The sequence below is a fragment of the Lepidochelys olivacea genome, assembly GCF_965140295.1.
Source record: "Lepidochelys olivacea isolate rLepOli2 genome assembly, chromosome: 11".
Lineage (NCBI taxonomy): Eukaryota > Metazoa > Chordata > Testudines > Cheloniidae > Lepidochelys > Lepidochelys olivacea.
This window is the reverse complement of record NC_140421.1, coordinates 68417431-68434733: the sequence shown is the minus strand read 5'-3', so window position 1 is coordinate 68434733 and position 17303 is coordinate 68417431. Positions and strand designations below refer to the sequence as shown.

The following is a 17303-nucleotide window of genomic DNA, read 5'->3' as shown; positions in this document are numbered from 1 at the left end:
CTTCCCATACACAGACAGGAACAAGGTACGGGAGATTAGAGAAGAGACTTAATGACAGCTGTTCAAAAAGCATCTCAGCACACGTGGTTCTGTAAAACCGTCTAGCCGTGAGTTGTCGAATATTACAAGAGCGATGACTTAAAACAAGTTCTGCTTCAGCATCGTTATAGGATAGACTTTCTCAAGTGGTGGAAGCCTACAGTCATATTATTACAAAGATCACTCCAAGGAGTGGTATATAACCTTAGTGAAGTCAACTCACTTAAAATGTCTGCATTTGAAAGATTTTCATCTGTGCACCAATAACTTATGCCCAAGACTTCTTTCCGTAACTAAGTGTACCGTGTACATTGTGTGATTCTGATAAAGTGGAGGTTAAAATGAATGAGATGAAAAGTCTTCAGACAAACCTTTATTAGTAGGGTGTGTGCATGTGTATACGTTTTAAAAAAATACTTAGCACTAATTCCTGTAACATTTCTAACTCTCAGTGTTGGAGCTTAGTGAAAATGAGATGGGTAACATCAGTATCATCGTCACTATCTTGGTTAAATGTTCTCATGGCAGTTAAAAAATTAAACCATTACAATGACTGCAATTAAATTTTACTGAAAGGATTTATCAGTGGAGTTGCCTGCATGAAATGGGGAGACATAGGTATGCAGAGAAGATTTAATGTACTTTGCATTTTCTGCTAAAATAGATGCCTTTTACCAGTTAGTCACTTTCACGATTTAAAGTTCAGTTATCCTCAGGGAAGTAACTCTGTAAAAAGATAACGTAGTGTTCCATATTCGTTCTGCTTCCTCTTTTGCTCTTATCAAATTTGCTTTGTTTACCACTGCCAGCACTACAAGTTCAAGTTGTCATTTGAAAATCAAGTTGTGATTAATCTAGCCTTGTAAAGCCTCACCTTCCTTAGCAAGGATCCTGGAATTTGAACTTTGCTGGCAGATTGACTGATGCATGAAGCAGAATAGCATAAAGCCTGTTCTCCAACAGGTATACTGGCTCTGCACTGCTAGCAAATAACCCAGATTTGTTGGTAACCCAAACAGAAAATGTGCGGTTGTCATTCTGTTTTCCTGACCAAAGCCGCTCTTTGAAAAATATAAACTGATACTTCAATGTTAATAGTCTAATACTTTTTCAGAGGTGCTGTGCACATGCAACTTTCATTTACTTTATTGGAGTTGTGGGTGTGGAGTATTTCTGAAAATTGAGGCATATATTTTAACATGCATTTTAAATATGGGAAACTTTTAATGTACTTTTCTATAAAAGTAAAAAGTTTATTTGTGGTGATCTGTAGATAATGCAAGGACCAGTCCTGTTTTCAAAGCTAGATCAGGTAGTACATTTCTCCTTTTAATTATAAGTAATACTCATTAACATCCGTGCATTCTTGAGAGGAGGGGAAAAAACCCAACCTTAAGGTTAAGTCCTATTGGGATTTCCTTCTGTCCATGTGCAGTGGTATCAACGTAAGGGTTGTGGGAGTCGTTTTAAAACTATGGTTAGTGCTTGAGTTATGAAAACCTTTGAAATATTTTGTCAGTATTTGCTGCTCTGGGTCTCCAGTAAATACGTGATTTCTTCCTTTTTGAGAAAATAAGTATCTTTTTGGAACCCTTTTTAAATTTTGTGCAAGTTCATGTTAATTTCCCACAAAGGAATTGAGCAGAACACGCACAGATTCAGGCTGGCATGCATAGATGAGAGGGAAAAAAATGTGGAAAACATAGTGTTGTGGCATGTAGACTAGGCCTGTAGAATTTTTGACCTCCCCATATACGGGAGGCCCTGTTTGCAATCAAATATATAAGCACAACTTGCCTCATCAAATTATCATTTGCTTTCATGTAAACAAATAGCTTGGTGAGTTTTTTATTTATAACTTGTCTTAAAATTCAAAAGTCAGAATGAAAATTAAAATCAAACTGATCAGTGGCCTGTTGGAGCACAGTTGGGCTTTCAGGCTCCTTGGGGTTGGCACAAGCTGGAAGATCTCTCTCTTAAGGTTCAGTAGTGCCACCCATCACCATAGCAATGTCCTTCATAGACTTCATGGAATCTCGGGCTCTTCTTCCTTTGGGGGCTAAAAACTGTAAGTAGGGTTGGTTTTTTTTGTCCTGGTTGAGTATTGGTTTTGTTGGTTTCCGATTTTAGGATGGGTGGGGGGCCTGTGTATAATGGAGTGTCAATATTGTGAGTACTACTGAGCCAGTGCACCTTTTGATGGCTGTTAACAGGTTTTATTGATCTTCTTTCAAAAGCAGCTTCACAAATGTGTATTCATGTAGCATTCACACTTGTGCACCTCTAAAAACTCTACTCAAATGCAAATAAATTGGTGAATCTGAAAGGGAAAAGCCAAAGTTAAGGTATTCGGATGTTTCTGTTCTGATTTCAAACATCAACTACAAATGACCTGTTCCTGATCATTTTCATTAAAACAGGAATGAAATGTGATTCCTTATATTAGTAATGCAATACAGAGTCAGCTTTTTATTAGCTTATAACCAGCCCAGGTCAGGCACTTGCTATCGTCTGATGGCTGTTGGTTGGCCTCCAAAATAAGGTTATTTAAGGGGCCAAATGATCAGCAAAGCAGTAGTTAATTGTGACATTTTAAAATGTCTGTTAATGACACTTCAGAGTTCATGCCCAATGGGAGATGGAGTTCATACTTGTCTGTCATTGTTTCAGGCAGCTTGAAGACCTGATGCAATTTTGTCCGTCTGATTTGTATTCGGAAGATTATTTGTGCAATCGTGAGAACTATGCATGGTGGTTGGGTTTTTTCCCCCTAATTGAAATGAAAGCTTAGATTCTGCAGCATGAATGTCCAGCAGAGTCACTTAAATATATCAGGCAGGCCCAGTGTATGCTGTGGATGGAACGTTTGACGCCACTCAGCTACAGTGCTCTACTGCAGTACCTATTCCATCTAGGAGTAGGATTTCATTTTCCAGGGGCATCAAGCTATCATCTTTCAGAAGCACTTCTATAAATTCACTTTAAAGAAATTCTTAGAAATTGGCTAAAGTGGAATCTCTTAGTCTTTGATGTTGCAAGGATTTCCACATATGTTTAACTTGATCTGGTAGGAATAATCCCTTTGACTTCAATGTAACTATTCACAGTATGTAAAATTAAGCACACATGTAATTCTTTGTTGAAATGCGACCTGAATATATGAAGTACTCCTGTGAGTTGGCAATAACAATGTTTTGCTCTGTTGCCTTGACATGTGGCCTAATTGCAGGGGTGAAGGCATGTTTGCAAAGCAGAATTCGTGAACGAGAGGAGAAGTATGAAATCTGTGGTGGCCCACGAAGAGGCAGACTCAACCAAGACCAGCTGGTAGCTATTTTTTTTTAAGTGATCTTTTATACCACTACCACATGCGTGGATAAGAGATTTAATACTTCAGTGTGCACTTATTCAGGTGTTTTTGTGAGTGGTGATTGAATTTATTGTTAATGATGGTCACAAGCTGTTAATGGATATCTGACTTATATTCCCATAAATCTTGCCAAAGCTTCAGAGGGAAGTCTCCGTGTCATTATGCAAGAAGTTGCATGAAACACAAAGGCTGAAGTTTCCTCTAGGATTCTCCAGTCCAGTTTCAGTTGCTACTTGGAATCACTCCCATCTAAAAGGAAGGAAAAATATTGTAATTATTTTTCATTCAGTCTAGGTCCATCCTATCTTTTTAACTAACATCTCCTGATTTAAATGGACTGGTGGTGTGATGTAATTTTATCACTTGTATTGTTGTGGCACCTAGCAGCCCTAACCAAGACCAGGGCCCTATCGTGATAGGCACTGTACTAACAGAGGACAAAGGTGTTCCTTGCCCCAGGGAGCTTACAGTCTAAGTAAATGCCTTTCAGAGACTAGCTTTAATTGGTTGGAAACGTATATTGAGGTTTCTAGAAACTGGAATGGTAACTTGTTGCACAACTTAGCCTATATTTTCTGATGCTCCTATTGAGCTAATGCTTGTTCCTTTGACTTCCCCATCATATGCGGAGCTGTGGAACCCTGTACTTATTCTATTTCTTGTTTTCTTTTTTCTTAGCTGCCTAAGTTGTTTGATGGTTGCTACTTCTATTTTTGGGGAACTTTCAACCACCACCAGAAGAATGATCTCATAGAGCTGGTTAAAGCAGCAGGAGGACAAATCCTCATTAGGCAGCCAAAGCCAGATAGCGACGTGACCCAGACCATCAACACAGTGGCATACCATGCCGAACCTGGTTCTGACCAGAGTTTCTGCACACAATACGTTATCTATGATGTGTCTTCTAAATACAACCCAGATAAAATTCGCCAAGGCAAAGTCTGGATGGCCCCTTCCAGCTGGCTTATAGATTGTGTGACGTCATTTCAGCTGTTACCTGTTACAAAGTGAGTATCCCGGCAGCATGAACAAGTTTCACAAATGACCTCCGAGCCTCTTGGGCAGTTGGAACACACTGCTAGGCAGTCTAGAATCAAAAGCTAAAACCGCTCTTCATTATCCACACTTAAAACCACAGTAGAACCCATTAATGACTGGGAGACTCACTGTGAATTGCTGAATTTTGTGAATAAATGAGCAAGCAATGAAAAATAAGGATAATGCATCAAAAATGTACTTTAAGTTAATTTGACACAGCTAATTTTCAGTTGTTATATTTCAGCATACTAATATATGTTCCATATAGTATTTTGTAATTTATAATGAAGTCTTTGTAACATGAAACCTTTATAACACCCTTTGTTGTTCAAACCTTCCCTTCAAAGTGGATGAAATCACCATTTCTTATGTGTGATGTATAAATTAACAGCGTTCTACCGTAAGTATCACATAGTCAGATTTCCCTTTAAAGCCAAGAATTAAAAAATAGAACCCTAAAGTTAAATGCCTAAAACCATACTCCAGCATCTGCCTAATTTCACTGAGATCTAAGGTAGCTGTGTGCTCAGCACTTTTGAAAATGAATACAGATTTAGGAGTCTAACTTCAGACTCCTAAGTGGTATTTGCAAAACCACCTAAGTTACTTAGGACAAGTCCCATTAGACATTCCATAGGATTTGTGGTCTTAAGTCACTTAGGCACTTTTGAAAAATCCCACCCCTCTATTTAAAAATCTTGACCTAACCTACTCTTAATGTTTCACAACAGCATATGAGTCATTATCAAAACTCATTCCACTTTCATACCTGTAAATATATAATTTAAAAAAATCCTAGCAAAATAGCATCTCATTTAAGGTGTGATTTTTTTTAAAAAAAAAGTTAGATTTAAAGAGTCAGATTACAGCTATCATAAGAATTGTTTTATCCATGCGTACAAATGGTAATTGTATTACACATATCACTGCTATCATAGCCCCTTTAATGGGAAGACTACGGCACCCACAAGCATAAAATCATGCCTTTTAGAAAATAGAGTTTTTATTAAAAATTTATCCTGATTGCATTTGAGTGAAATTTGACATTTTACATATTTCGTTCTAATCACTGATTTTTATTGAATCCTTTATTGCTTTCTTAATTGACCACAGTTTATGTTAATGTCTATAATCTTGCTTTTTTTCAATGTATTCGAATGGCTTGTGAAGCTTTTCATCCTGTAGGTTGCATATGGTATAATCATGACTTGGAGCCGGGTGATTGTAGTGATTGCTATGTGATGATGACGATGGCTGTGTGATGGGATTAAGCCTTTGTGTTCGCATTTTGTATTGCTTGTAATAAAACTTACGGTGCCAATGACTAAAATAATTTATTACGTAAGTTTAGCTGCAGAATAGATATGAAGCTTGTACATAACTTAACGAGAATTTCAGAATTATTTTGCATAAATTCCCGACACAGCAGCTGAGCGCAACAAAGATTCCGTCTGTGGGAGACTCTTCTGCGGGAAGGACAAATGATTTCTTTTCTATAGCCATTGTCACTGGGGATTGTAGGCCATTTCCATTATTCTCCATGGAACTCTTTGTGGAATGTTGCTTTCTTCGCAGACAGTACAATGGGTAAAATTTTCAGAAGCGGCAAAGTGACTTTAGGAGCTGAAGACCCCAGGATGTAGATCTCTCATTTATCCTGGGTAGCCTTCGGACTGTCACCGTATACTAAAAGCAGGTCTCGTGCACTTGGCTTTGTGTGTGCAAGCGTGCGCACAAATTTCACTGATTAACGGAGTAACTGTTGCAAACTGCTGATTTCTGTGAATAAGCAAATGATGTGAGTAAACACTACAGAGGCGAACATGTATCCATTAATTTATTTTGACACTGGTAGTTCAGTTAACAGCGAAATATCAAATCTAAGTAATAGACTATAGCATACTTCATAAAAATAAGACGCATTCATTGCTGTTGTCATGGAGCACAGCTTTACACCAACAGGGAGTTTAACCCTTTAAGGATTTACTAATCTAATCACTCTCCTCAGAATTTTAAGTGGAGAATCCACCATTTGGGGAGGTTTAGGGGAGCTGCAAATTCTAAATCACACACATGGGAATTAAGGACTGAATAGAAGTGAGGTTAGAAACTATAGAATCATAGAATCATAGAATATATAAAGTTGCCACAACTCAATGTCAGGGGATGGGAAAAATAACCACATCCTCCTAAGTTTATTTGGTTTGCTCACAAGTGGACTTTTGTGTTTTTCTGAACTAGATCACATTTCCAAACTGGGTTTCTATGAAATGCTGCATGAACCATATAACATCAGACTGAGTGTTACCTAGTCTTCTCAGCAGAACATACAAAAGTCATAAACTTGGGCCCAGATCTTGCAAGATTTTCTCTGCAGTCAGACTTTTGTTGATTTCAAGGGGGCTCTGTGTAGGTACCAGAATCTGCCTATGGGAATAATTGCAGGATCAGGGCCAGTTTTAGGGCTAGAAGATGGAATAATTCTGTAAAAAATAAATATATATATTTGAGACTACACAAGAATTTTTTAAAATCCGCTAAGAGAACCAGTATAGCAGTATTCACTTTGAGTGTTTCAACTCTAGTACTTAGTATAGTTTACATTTACTGTTAAATTTTTTGACTTGCTGCTTATTTAAAAAAAGCTGTACCCTCACATTAATTTAATTTGATTTCCAAGTGGTTTGGGTATTTGATTCCATAGGATGACCTGGTGAGGTTACTGCTGCAAAGGGAATTATTTATTTGATGTAGACAAAGAATCAAAGATGCAGAAAACAGAAACGCTGTTCAGATTTCACAAAAGTTAGGATTCTGTAGCTTTACTTCTGTAAAAGGCCAAACAAGGGCACGCCTAGAACCCCTTTTGAAGCATTTGGGGCCAATTTTAAACGTTTGAGCTTCCTGGTTCTGAATCTTGATTGCAATCCACAACTCTTACTAATCATTGTAAACAGGTTCAACACCTGTCTCTGCCACAGACTTGCTGTGTGACCTTGGGGAGGTCACTCAGTCTGTTTGAGACAAAGTTCCCCATCTGTGAAATGGAGAGAATACTTCTGCCTCGCTGGGCTGTTGAGGATAAAATCATTGTCTACTGGGTACTCCTGTAAGGGTAATAAGGCCTTTACAAGTGCTTAATCAGCAAAAGCTGGCCTACACAGCTAAATAGACAAGACAGACAAAGAGATGGGAAGAGAAGCATAAAGGTCATGTAGCAGAGCCAGGAACAGAACCTAGGTCTCCTGGTTCCCAGCCCTGTGCTCTGACCACTGTACAGTTCTCATAATTAAACACTTTCCTTTCTGTTGTGTTTGCTTTCAGAGAGTGTTTTTGACTCCATTTAGTTCTTCCAGAAATCAGTGTGCCACACTGATGTTGGGCCACTCTGGATTAAATTCTGTAGCAAAATTTAAATTTCTGCCACAGCGTGAAATAAAATCCAAAGCTCTTTTCCTGAATGAAATATTAATATGGACAGCATAATAGGAGATTGTGTTATCTACATTAATATTCAATTCAATACCAAGGCCTCTGGTTTGGAGTTATTTTTCCCCCATTTATTTTGTGCTGTGGCAGCAATGTGAATTTTTCACACTGCTGATAACATGAACTGCATTGCAGAGGTGCCAGAGGAGGTGGAGGGATTGGCAGCCGGGAGTCAGGCACCGTTGGAGGGACGATTTGGCAGCTAAGAGCAGTATCGTGCTGGGCTGCAATCAGTAAACCAGACAGACATGCCCAAGGTCACGCACTGAGTGAGGCACTGAAAGCAGGAGTTCCAGCTGTGACTCCTGTCACCACTGGACACACCCCTTTTAGAGGCACATCCCGTGGCCTGAATGCAAAGCCCCTTGACATCAATGGGAGTATTTCCACTGAATTCTTTTGGATCAGGGTCTGGCTCCAGAAGCTGTGACTATTGGCTGCTGTTAGTAAGGAAGGTAATCAAGTCAAGTACCTATTGACTGGGCAACAAAGATATATTGTGTTTAAGCCATCCAGAGCCCCCATTGAACAGTTTCCAGATTGTGTTTTAAACTCCACCAACCCTGAGCAATTCTTTTATGGCCATAGGCAGAAGGTTTAATAGAGAAACTGTCATTAACACAAGTGTTAATATAATTTAACTGTAGCGAGGAGACTACAATTAAAGGCTAGGAGGGTCACCCCCACCTCCAAGCCATCAGATTCCCATTTCTTTGCTTTTAACACACTTGTCAAACACAAAGCAGTAAAACCTTTCAGGCATGAAATCACACTGAGCCATTGTTTTCAAATGATGGCCCGCCATGGAAGACCATTTCTAGACATGGCATTTTTAGAGAAATTGCTTGGTGAAAGATATCTTAACTTGCGCAGTGAGAAACACAGGAAACTTCCTGACCAAATAAACCCCGTTCAGGCTCTTGGACATAGACCCGATTTTCCAAAGAGCTTGGCACCAATTTAAACCCCTAATTAAGGGCCAGATTTTCAGAAGTGCTCAGCAGCACCTGTTGCACCATTTACGGCCAGATTTTCCGAAGAGCTCAGCACCCAATGTTCTGGGCTCCATGGAAGATCTGGCCACTTTTTTTGTGCCTCATTGGGACCTTAAATTCTTTGGAAAAGTTGCCCCGGCGTTATGGGTACTGAGCACTTGAAAAATCAGCCCTTAGGAAGAAATCCAGTGCTCAGTGAAGCAAACAGGCTCAGATTGACAGCAATGAGTGTTGGATTGCCCCTTTGAAGGTGTTCTTTTGGAATTTTGAGTCTTCTGGTCATAAATATTAGGAGTGATATTTCAAGGTCCTTAGCATTCTCATCTCCCATTGAAATAGATGGGAGCACCCCGTGAGAACAGACCTAGTATGCTGATGTTTAACTGATAATTGTTTCATTTCCACCAACCCCCAATACATTACTCAGGTGTTGAAGGTGTTTTCCAAGTCAAACTTTGTGTTTTACATGAAAATATGGGATTGCAATCCCTGATTCTTCTTCTAGTAGATGCAGCCATGTATTCCACTTAGGTGTGTGCGTGCTCAGCACACCAGAGCAGGAGAATCTTGCATAGCAGTAGTCATAGAGGGGTGGTGGTCATGCTTCATGGCTATCGTCCCTGCCCTGGCTGTATGAGGCAGTGCTGCCCTGACCCCACTCAGTTCCTTCTTACCGCCTGTGGCTGGAGTCGGAGCTCTGTGTGGTTTAATCTCACAATCCTCCATCTCAGTGATTTTTTTCTAGTTGTATATAGTTAGTGCCCTAGGGTGAGTTAGATTTAGGGTTAGTTGCGTATTTCCCTGGGGATGCCCTCACCAGGCTGTAAGCACTGTCCTTTGTGTCTGGGGGGGAAGTGATTCCCAGCATTCCCCACATGCGGTGCTTGCTCTGCTTGGGCAAGGCTCATGTCAAAGAGCAATGTTCGATGTGCACATCATTCATGAAACAGACTCGGGTGGCTTAGAGACCTTCTCCTAAAGCAGCACCTGCTCCAACAGACCATGCGTCCTGCTTCGGCACCGAGGCCTACGTCAGACCGGAGGTCGCCCTAAGGTTCTGAGAGAGCTGCTGTTTTGCACTCTGGACCTGGCACCTCGCCAAAGAGACAGTGGAGCCATTCCCCATCGAGGAAATGGTTGTATAAGACCTATTGTGACCACTCCGTGACTCTTCTGCCTCCTCCGGACAGCGTATGGGTTGGTGTGGTGTTAATGGTGGCATACAGGTTGGAGCAGCTCCCTGTAACCATTCCCTGATACCGCGTAGGGAAGTGTCCTGTGGGCTGTCTTTACGGCTTGGGGCATTCTGACGATTGACCCATCTGCTACAAGGGTCAACAGGAAATGCCATCTGTTCTACTCTTGCGAGGGCCTTTGTTCAGGCTCCCTCTCTGATGCCTTCCATCTGCGCTGGCATATGGAGCTCCTGAACGCTTCCCCCCCCAAGCCTGATCATTCCACAGGTCAGCCTCAAGCTGAAAATGGATGGGGCCAAGCTCATCCTCATTCCCCAGGGATGGTGAAGAGTTGGTTCTCTGACCTTCTCATGCTGTCAGTTCAGCCTCTCATACCCTTTCTTCTCCATCCTAACCTACCCTCACAGAATCACGGTCATACCTTGCATCCCGGGCTCAGGTCCTTGCATCTCCCAGTGTGGGTGCTTTGTGGTTGAGTGAGGCAGGAGGGCATTGCTTGACAGCCGTCCAACAGGTTCTCCTTAATAATAGAAAGCCCTCTCCCAGAATGGCCTATACAGCTCAGTGGAAGTGGTTTTCAGTGTGGTCATTCGCCCACAGAGTTCAATTGATGCTCGCATCTACCCAGTACATCTTGGAGTACTGGCTACATCCTCAGCCTGCGGGCCTTGCGCTCAGCTCACTGAGAGTGCATCTTGTGCCAATTTCAGCATTTCACCCCTCACTCATGGAAGATCAGTCTTTTCCAATGCAAGATTTCTCAAAGGACTTCTTCGCCTCCATCCACCAATCCAAGAGCCGTTCCAGTGTGAGACCTTAACGTGGTCCTGGCGGCCTTAATGGAACCACCGTTCGAGCCTCTGGCATCTTGTTCCTTCCCGCTTTTGTGTGAGAAACGTGCATGCCTGGCGCGAATAATATCTGCAAGGCGGGTCTGTGAGCTGCAGGCTTTGAGGGCACGGCCTCCCTACACACAATTCTCTAAAGATAAAGTAACTTTATAGCTGCACCCAAACTTTTTGTCTAAGGTGGTCTCTTGGTTTCATTTGAGCTAGGTGGTATGTTTGCTGCGTTCTTTCCTAAGCTGCGTTCATCTCCGGAGGAGCAGCGTCTCCACACTGTAGACGTCAAGTGATGGCTAGCCTTCTACCTGGACAGGACTAAACCATTTGCTGCTTCTCCTCATCTGTTTGTGTCAAATGCAGATTGTATGAAGGGGCAAGTGGTCTCTTCACCTACGATCTCTATGTGGATATCATCTCGTATCAAGACTGCATACAAAATAGCTTTGATGGCACCTCCTCAGTGGGTGCGAGCTCAAGCAATGTCAGTAGTTCCTCAGTGACATCTCAATAGGGGACATCTGAGGGCTGCCACGTGGTCATCGATGCATACATTCATGAACCATTACGCTATTACCACATCAAGCAGAGTGGATGCAAGCGTTGGGTGGGCAGTCCTGCAATCCTTGTTCAGACAGACTCTGAGCCCTGCCTCCTGTGGGCGCTGCTTGTGAGTCACCTAAGTGCTATACATGGCTGCATCCACTAGAAGAAGAAGAAACGGTTACTTGATGCAGACGTGTTGTGCGACCCATCCTCTGTCCCCTCTGCATTGGAGTCTAGTCTCTGGGCATTCAGTGCAAAGGAACTGAAGGGCGGTGCGGGGGAGCTGCCTCATGTAGCCCGGGGAGGGGCTATGGCCATAAGGCATCAGCGCGGCCCCTCTACGGCTACTACTAGGCAAAATTCTCCAGCTCTGGTGGACTGGATGCATGCACACCTACGTGGATTACCCATCTGCATCACATCTTGAAGACCCACCGTTATAGTAAGTTACCGTTTCTTTATTTCTATTATTGTATATGATTTATTCGGAAAGGATTTACTTTAGAGTGTAAATAATTGGTCGCAGACAACTTTAATAGAAGAAAGGGAAAGTCTTGCAGGTGGAGCCAGTGGTTTTAAGTTTGAATTAAAAATGAAGGAGCTGATCCATGCAAAATGTCTGTTACTTTCCCTGTCGCATGCCCTAAAGAGTGATGCTGCAACCTGGAGCACGCACACGGCCGGTGTTTTGAGAGAGGGTGCACTTCAGTTATGAGGGAGCCTGAGGGGTTCGCATTAGGGACTAGACAGTTGGACTTGTGGTTTCACTTCTCAGGCAGGGCTGCTAGACAGAGGAGCAACACCCCAAGAGTGTGTCTAGAGACCCCAGCCGGGGGCAGTGCCTGGACTGCGTTCTGACCCAGGAGACTTAAAGGGCACAAGGAGCCCAGTGAGGTGGGCTCCAAACCCCACAGACTGGGGAGCATCCAGCCAGAGGCGGGAGCACCACCAGACCATGTGTCTGAGACACAAGTGCTTCCATGGTGCAACTGTCTCACACTGACCATGGGGAGGGGATTGAAAGAGGCACTACATGCTTGAGTCCTTGTCCCATAATATGCTTATGTTTGCACACCTTCTTTCATCCCGAAGGATCCCAAAGCATGCTGCAAACAGTGGCCCTGGCCTTGCATTGTGCTTCACTCTTGTGCTTTCGTGGGGCACCAGTGAAGTCAATGGGGATCTGAGCAGACCTCCTGGCATATGGGTCACATTCTGACTGCTTTGCACCACGCTGGCAAGGCAAACCCGACGTGTAGCTGGCCTGACCAACCAGTTAAGATGGATTTATGGCTGCCTTGCTATGCAGTCGGAGTGTATCAGCAAACATGATGATAGGTCAGATGCACTGTGTAGAACATATGCAGGTCTAGCTTGAGCTCTCATTTATACTAAGGCTGCTTTACCCTCCTGCGGCAATAAAGGGGCTTTTAAAGTGGGTCTGAACTGGCCCTTTTCACTGTCAGAGGGGGGTGAAGTGGCCTCAGTGATTGTATAATGCCACTGACCTGCAGCTGGGGTGGCAGCCAGCCAGTGCACGGTGGGGGAGGGGATAGAGAAATTCTGGCCAGTTACACTAGTGCAAACCCCTGCTCTTCTAGAATATCATCTGATCCAAGCTTTAATGCCCCCACACAAGCAGAAGGGGCCTCGACTTTATGGCCTCAGCTAGAAGACCCATCAGCGTTAAACATGGAACTTGATTCACGCTGAGAGCTCTAACCCATCCTCAGCAGCCTTCGTGGGAGGTGGCGAGAGGAGAGGGAGCCGTATTTGACTGAAAGCTATTTGCATTTTGCAAATTGTATCCATTATTGTTGTAATCCACCAAATTACGTGTTTGCGAGCCCATGAAAATCCCATTATTCTTGCTTTTATTTCCTCATCAGTTTGGCTCAGGGCACCAATTGTGTCAGCATGGAGCCTCATTAGTGCCGCTGATGTTAGAGCCATGAAGCAACTTAGTTCTCAAAGCACCTTTCTGAAAGAGACGGTTATGGCAAGCTCTCCGTATGACGGTACCAGCCTGCATCCCTTCCCGGAGCCATTTGTCGGTGCACACCTGCGGCAGGGCGACTAAAGCCGCTGCTGAGTTGTGTTGTCGTCCAGCCCCAGGAGCAGGTTGTGTCTGGGTTAACGGTTCTGAAAATACAGCCCAGAATCTCTGCATATAACAAATTGTCAGCTTCACACAACTCCTGGCTTATCAGGTATTGAAGGTCATGCCACATGTCATTCACAAGGCATATTCCCTAAGATTTGCAGGTCTTCCCTAGTGCTTACTTGGGTAACATACCCAGGGCACTCACACTAAGTATAGGCTTCAAGATCAGCCACTTGGAGTGGAGCAGAAGCCTTGGGGGAGCAATGAGCTTCTGAGGCGGTGAGTGAATAGAAGAGCGAGGTGCAAGAGAGAGCAGGAGGAGGAGAGAAGGAAAGAGAGCGCCTCCATGCTTAAGTGGATGACCCTCAGGAGGTAGACAAAGAGTCCATTTCAAATGATTATTATCATGTTTACTAACATCTCAGTACCCTGGTGACTGGTATTGCACAAAAGGCCCCTAGATAAAGAAGCTGCAAAGGTGGCTTAAATCCTTATTAGTGGTCCGGCTGCAGCCCCAGAAGCCAGGAAGTGCAAGGGTCTGTTGTATTTAGAACTGATGGAGAATTTTTTGACTAAACCTCTCTCTCTTTCTTTCTTTTTTTTCTTTTTTTTTTTTTTTGCCATTGGAAAATGCAGATTTGTGGAATCCAAAGCTGTTTGCGGGAAAGGGTTGGTTTTGACAAAGTTCCTCTATTGGGAGAGAAAAACGGAAGTGAAGAGCGTTGAAATGGGGGGTCTTTGGACACTTTCCCGTTTTTCAGTTCCAACCGACTTTTTCCTTCCACAATGAAATTAATTTAGAACAAACCTATTTAAAAAATAAAAAGGTCAAAAATGGAAACTGTTTGAAATTATTATGAGCCAAAAAATTGGGGCCGGGGAGGGGAGGGTTAGTTTTGGTTCACAAAGATGCAGAGATTGCATCCCGGGTCAGAACAGGAAACATTTTCAAAATCTGAAACATTCTTGCGGGGAATTCCTGCCCAACTAACCCTTTGCTCTAACTGTGCAAAGGGTTGTACGTGCACACGGTAGGAGACCTGAAGATTTCACCGTGTGACTCGACAAGACATAGGCAGCACTGTTCTGATGTTACAGCCAAGGCTCTGAGGCACAGAGAGAGTCAGTGAAATGCTCACGGTCACACCAGCAGGCTGTGGCAGAGCTGGGAATTGAACCTGGATCTCCTGACTCCAAGCCAAGAGCCTAACTGCACCATCTTTTCTCCTTGGCACCTCTTCCCCAGGCCTGTGCTCAGACTGTCGCCCTTGGTGTGTGGTATTATGAAGAATTAGATTCACAGAGTTCATCCTGCGATGTTCCAAATGGATTCCAGATGGCCAATTAAGCTATATTTTGTCCTAGTTTGCCAACAATCTTTCTAAAACTATCATTACTTATGAGGCTAAATCACAATTTCCTTTCAGTCCTGCAGAGCGATAAATCTTTTTACATTTTTTAAAATATTTGATCTCTTAAGTGAAATGCATCTGAGCACGGAAAGCAGGGTATATAATGAGCCCGTAGGATGTGATCCATATACACAAACTTAAAAGTCGATGATGGGCTCTCTGCTTCTCTCACACATGCACACACCTTAGCTGATATTAAACTTAGCATGTTAAAAAACTGAATTATAAATAGATCGATGTGAAAGTGATGAGAGAGAGTGGACGCAGGACCTTCATGAAGTGATTGTTCTTCACTGAAGGGAATCCTATACAATTCCTAATAGTGGGGGGGAAAATACACATGTCTAACTAGTTCACTGTATGGACGACTCCTTTGCAAAGTTAAAGTATTATATTAAAAAACCCTAAGTTAAATGAACATTAAAGTTGTAAAGTCAAGCACTCAAAAACTTAGGAAAATGCAAGAGAGGTAAACTATATGGCCACTTATGTGGGCTGGACAGTCATATTATTTGTGGGGTACTAAATAAGAGAGGATCTTTTTCAAAATCCTCAGTTCTGAGGGCCTTTTAAAGGTCTTCCATACAGTAACACTGTGTTAAACTAAACCTGTGTAGATTTTCTTTATTCAACTTTCTCCTCAAAACGCCTTGCCTTGGGGTACCACTTCTGCATCAGACTTTTGCAGGCTAATTCTCGACATTATGATCCTGCATGTCCTGATTTCCAGACAATGCCGACTAATGGATTTTTGCATTAGTAGCTAGTATCAGGAAATCTACTACCAAAAGGTTAATGTACATCCATTAGTTTTTTTTATTTGTTAGTACAAGACAACCAATTTCTGTAAATTCACAAGGACTTAAAAGGGCATGAAGCACTTGAAATCCTGTATCTGAGACGCGTTTGTGCTATTAATGTTGCTCTGATTAAATATTGTCGATGAAGCTTGATTCATTCACTGCACCTTAAGTAATGTGGTCTCTGCTTTCTGAGACACTAGTCTTAACAATAAAAAATTCTATTGTGTAGATCTTTGAGATTTTGTCTCCCTGGCACAGATCCCATTGGGAATGGCTTTCTAGCTCACATAGGTCCTGGATTACATGAGAAACAGTGATTTCACACATTTAAGTGTACCCCAGTTACATTCCCAGTATGTTGAACAGAAGACAACCCAAAAAGAAATAATATAGCTTGTCCTACCCCATTCTGTGGCCTATGTTGTACGGAAGGTCAGGCAAAATGACATAATACTGTGGCTCACAGACGACTATACCCCTTTCAGGAGTCTGATTGGTCTTGGTGCCCCCAAGTTTCACCTAATTTAAAAACTAGTTGCTTACAAAATCAGATATACAAATATAAAAGTGTCACAGCACACTATTACTGAAATATTGCCTACTTTCTTATTTTTACTATATAATTGTAAAATAAATAAGTTGGAATATTAATATTGTACATTTCAGTATATAGAGCAGTGTAAACAAGTAATTGCATGAAATTTTAGTCTGTACTGACTTCACTAGTGCTATTTCTGTAGCCTGTTGTAAAACTAGGCAAATATCTAGATGAGCTGATGTATTCCCTTAGAAGATCTCTGGGTACCCCCAGGGTATGCATATCCCTGGCTGAGAACCACTGATACAATGGACTTAAACCCTGTTAAGCGAATGGCCACAACCACCAAGCCTCCAAGACAATGCATCAGAACTGTGCCTAATTTGATGTGGTGTTTTAGTAAATTTCATGAGAAGTTGTTTTCTCTAATTAGTGGCTCACTGTCTGGGGCTTTATATTTATGATTCACCAAATCTTAGATGTGCCCTAATCCAACTCCCAGGCTTCAAACCCACAGAACTGTGAAAGGTCAGGAATATTAGCATCTCTAGGCTAATTAAGCTAGAATAGCACTATATAGCTTTATCAGTGGTTAAGGCTTGATTCTGGAAGGTGTTGAATACAATGTCCCTGCTGTCAATGTTGCTTAACACTAAGCACATGCTTAAGCGCCTTAGAATCATAGAATCATAGAATATCAGGGTTGGAAGGGACCTCAGGAGGTCATCTAGTCCAACCCCCTGCTCAAAAGCAGGACCCATCCCCAATTAAATCATCCCAGCCAAGGCTTTGTCAAGCCTGACCTTAAAAACTTCTAAGGAAGGAGATTCCACCACCTCCGTAGGCAACGCATTCCAGTGTTTCACCACCCTCCTAGTGAAAAAGTTTTTCCTAATATCCAACCTAAACCTCCCCCACTGCAACTTGAGAC

General features: G+C 42.4%; 2 protein-coding genes across 5 annotated transcripts in view; one reads left to right on the top strand and one right to left on the bottom strand.

The window, feature by feature from the left end:
• The window catches only part of BARD1 (BRCA1 associated RING domain 1), a 64559-nt gene extending 58791 nt beyond the window's left edge, over positions 1-5768 (top strand). For both annotated transcript variants that reach the window (XM_084642941.1, XM_084642942.1), the window contains 2 exons: positions 3269-3366; positions 4088-5768. In XM_084642941.1, coding sequence (XP_084499067.1) covers positions 3269-3366; positions 4088-4420 — 431 coding nt within the window. In that variant the 3' untranslated portion in view covers positions 4421-5768. The remainder of the gene's footprint in view (positions 1-3268; positions 3367-4087) is intronic.
• Positions 3396-17303, bottom strand: part of VWC2L (von Willebrand factor C domain containing 2 like) — a 124032-nt gene continuing 110124 nt past the window's right edge. Inside the window, exon 5 of one of the 3 annotated variants that reach the window (XR_014713540.1) lies at positions 3396-3658. Coding sequence is in view for 2 of the 3 variants with exons in the window: in XM_084642945.1 (XP_084499071.1) it covers positions 6195-6226 (32 nt within the window). In the remaining variant the exon portion in view is untranslated. Of the gene's footprint in view, positions 3659-5899; positions 6227-17303 lie in introns of those variants that run through there. The other 2 variants (XM_084642946.1, XM_084642945.1) reach the window with 2 other exon arrangements.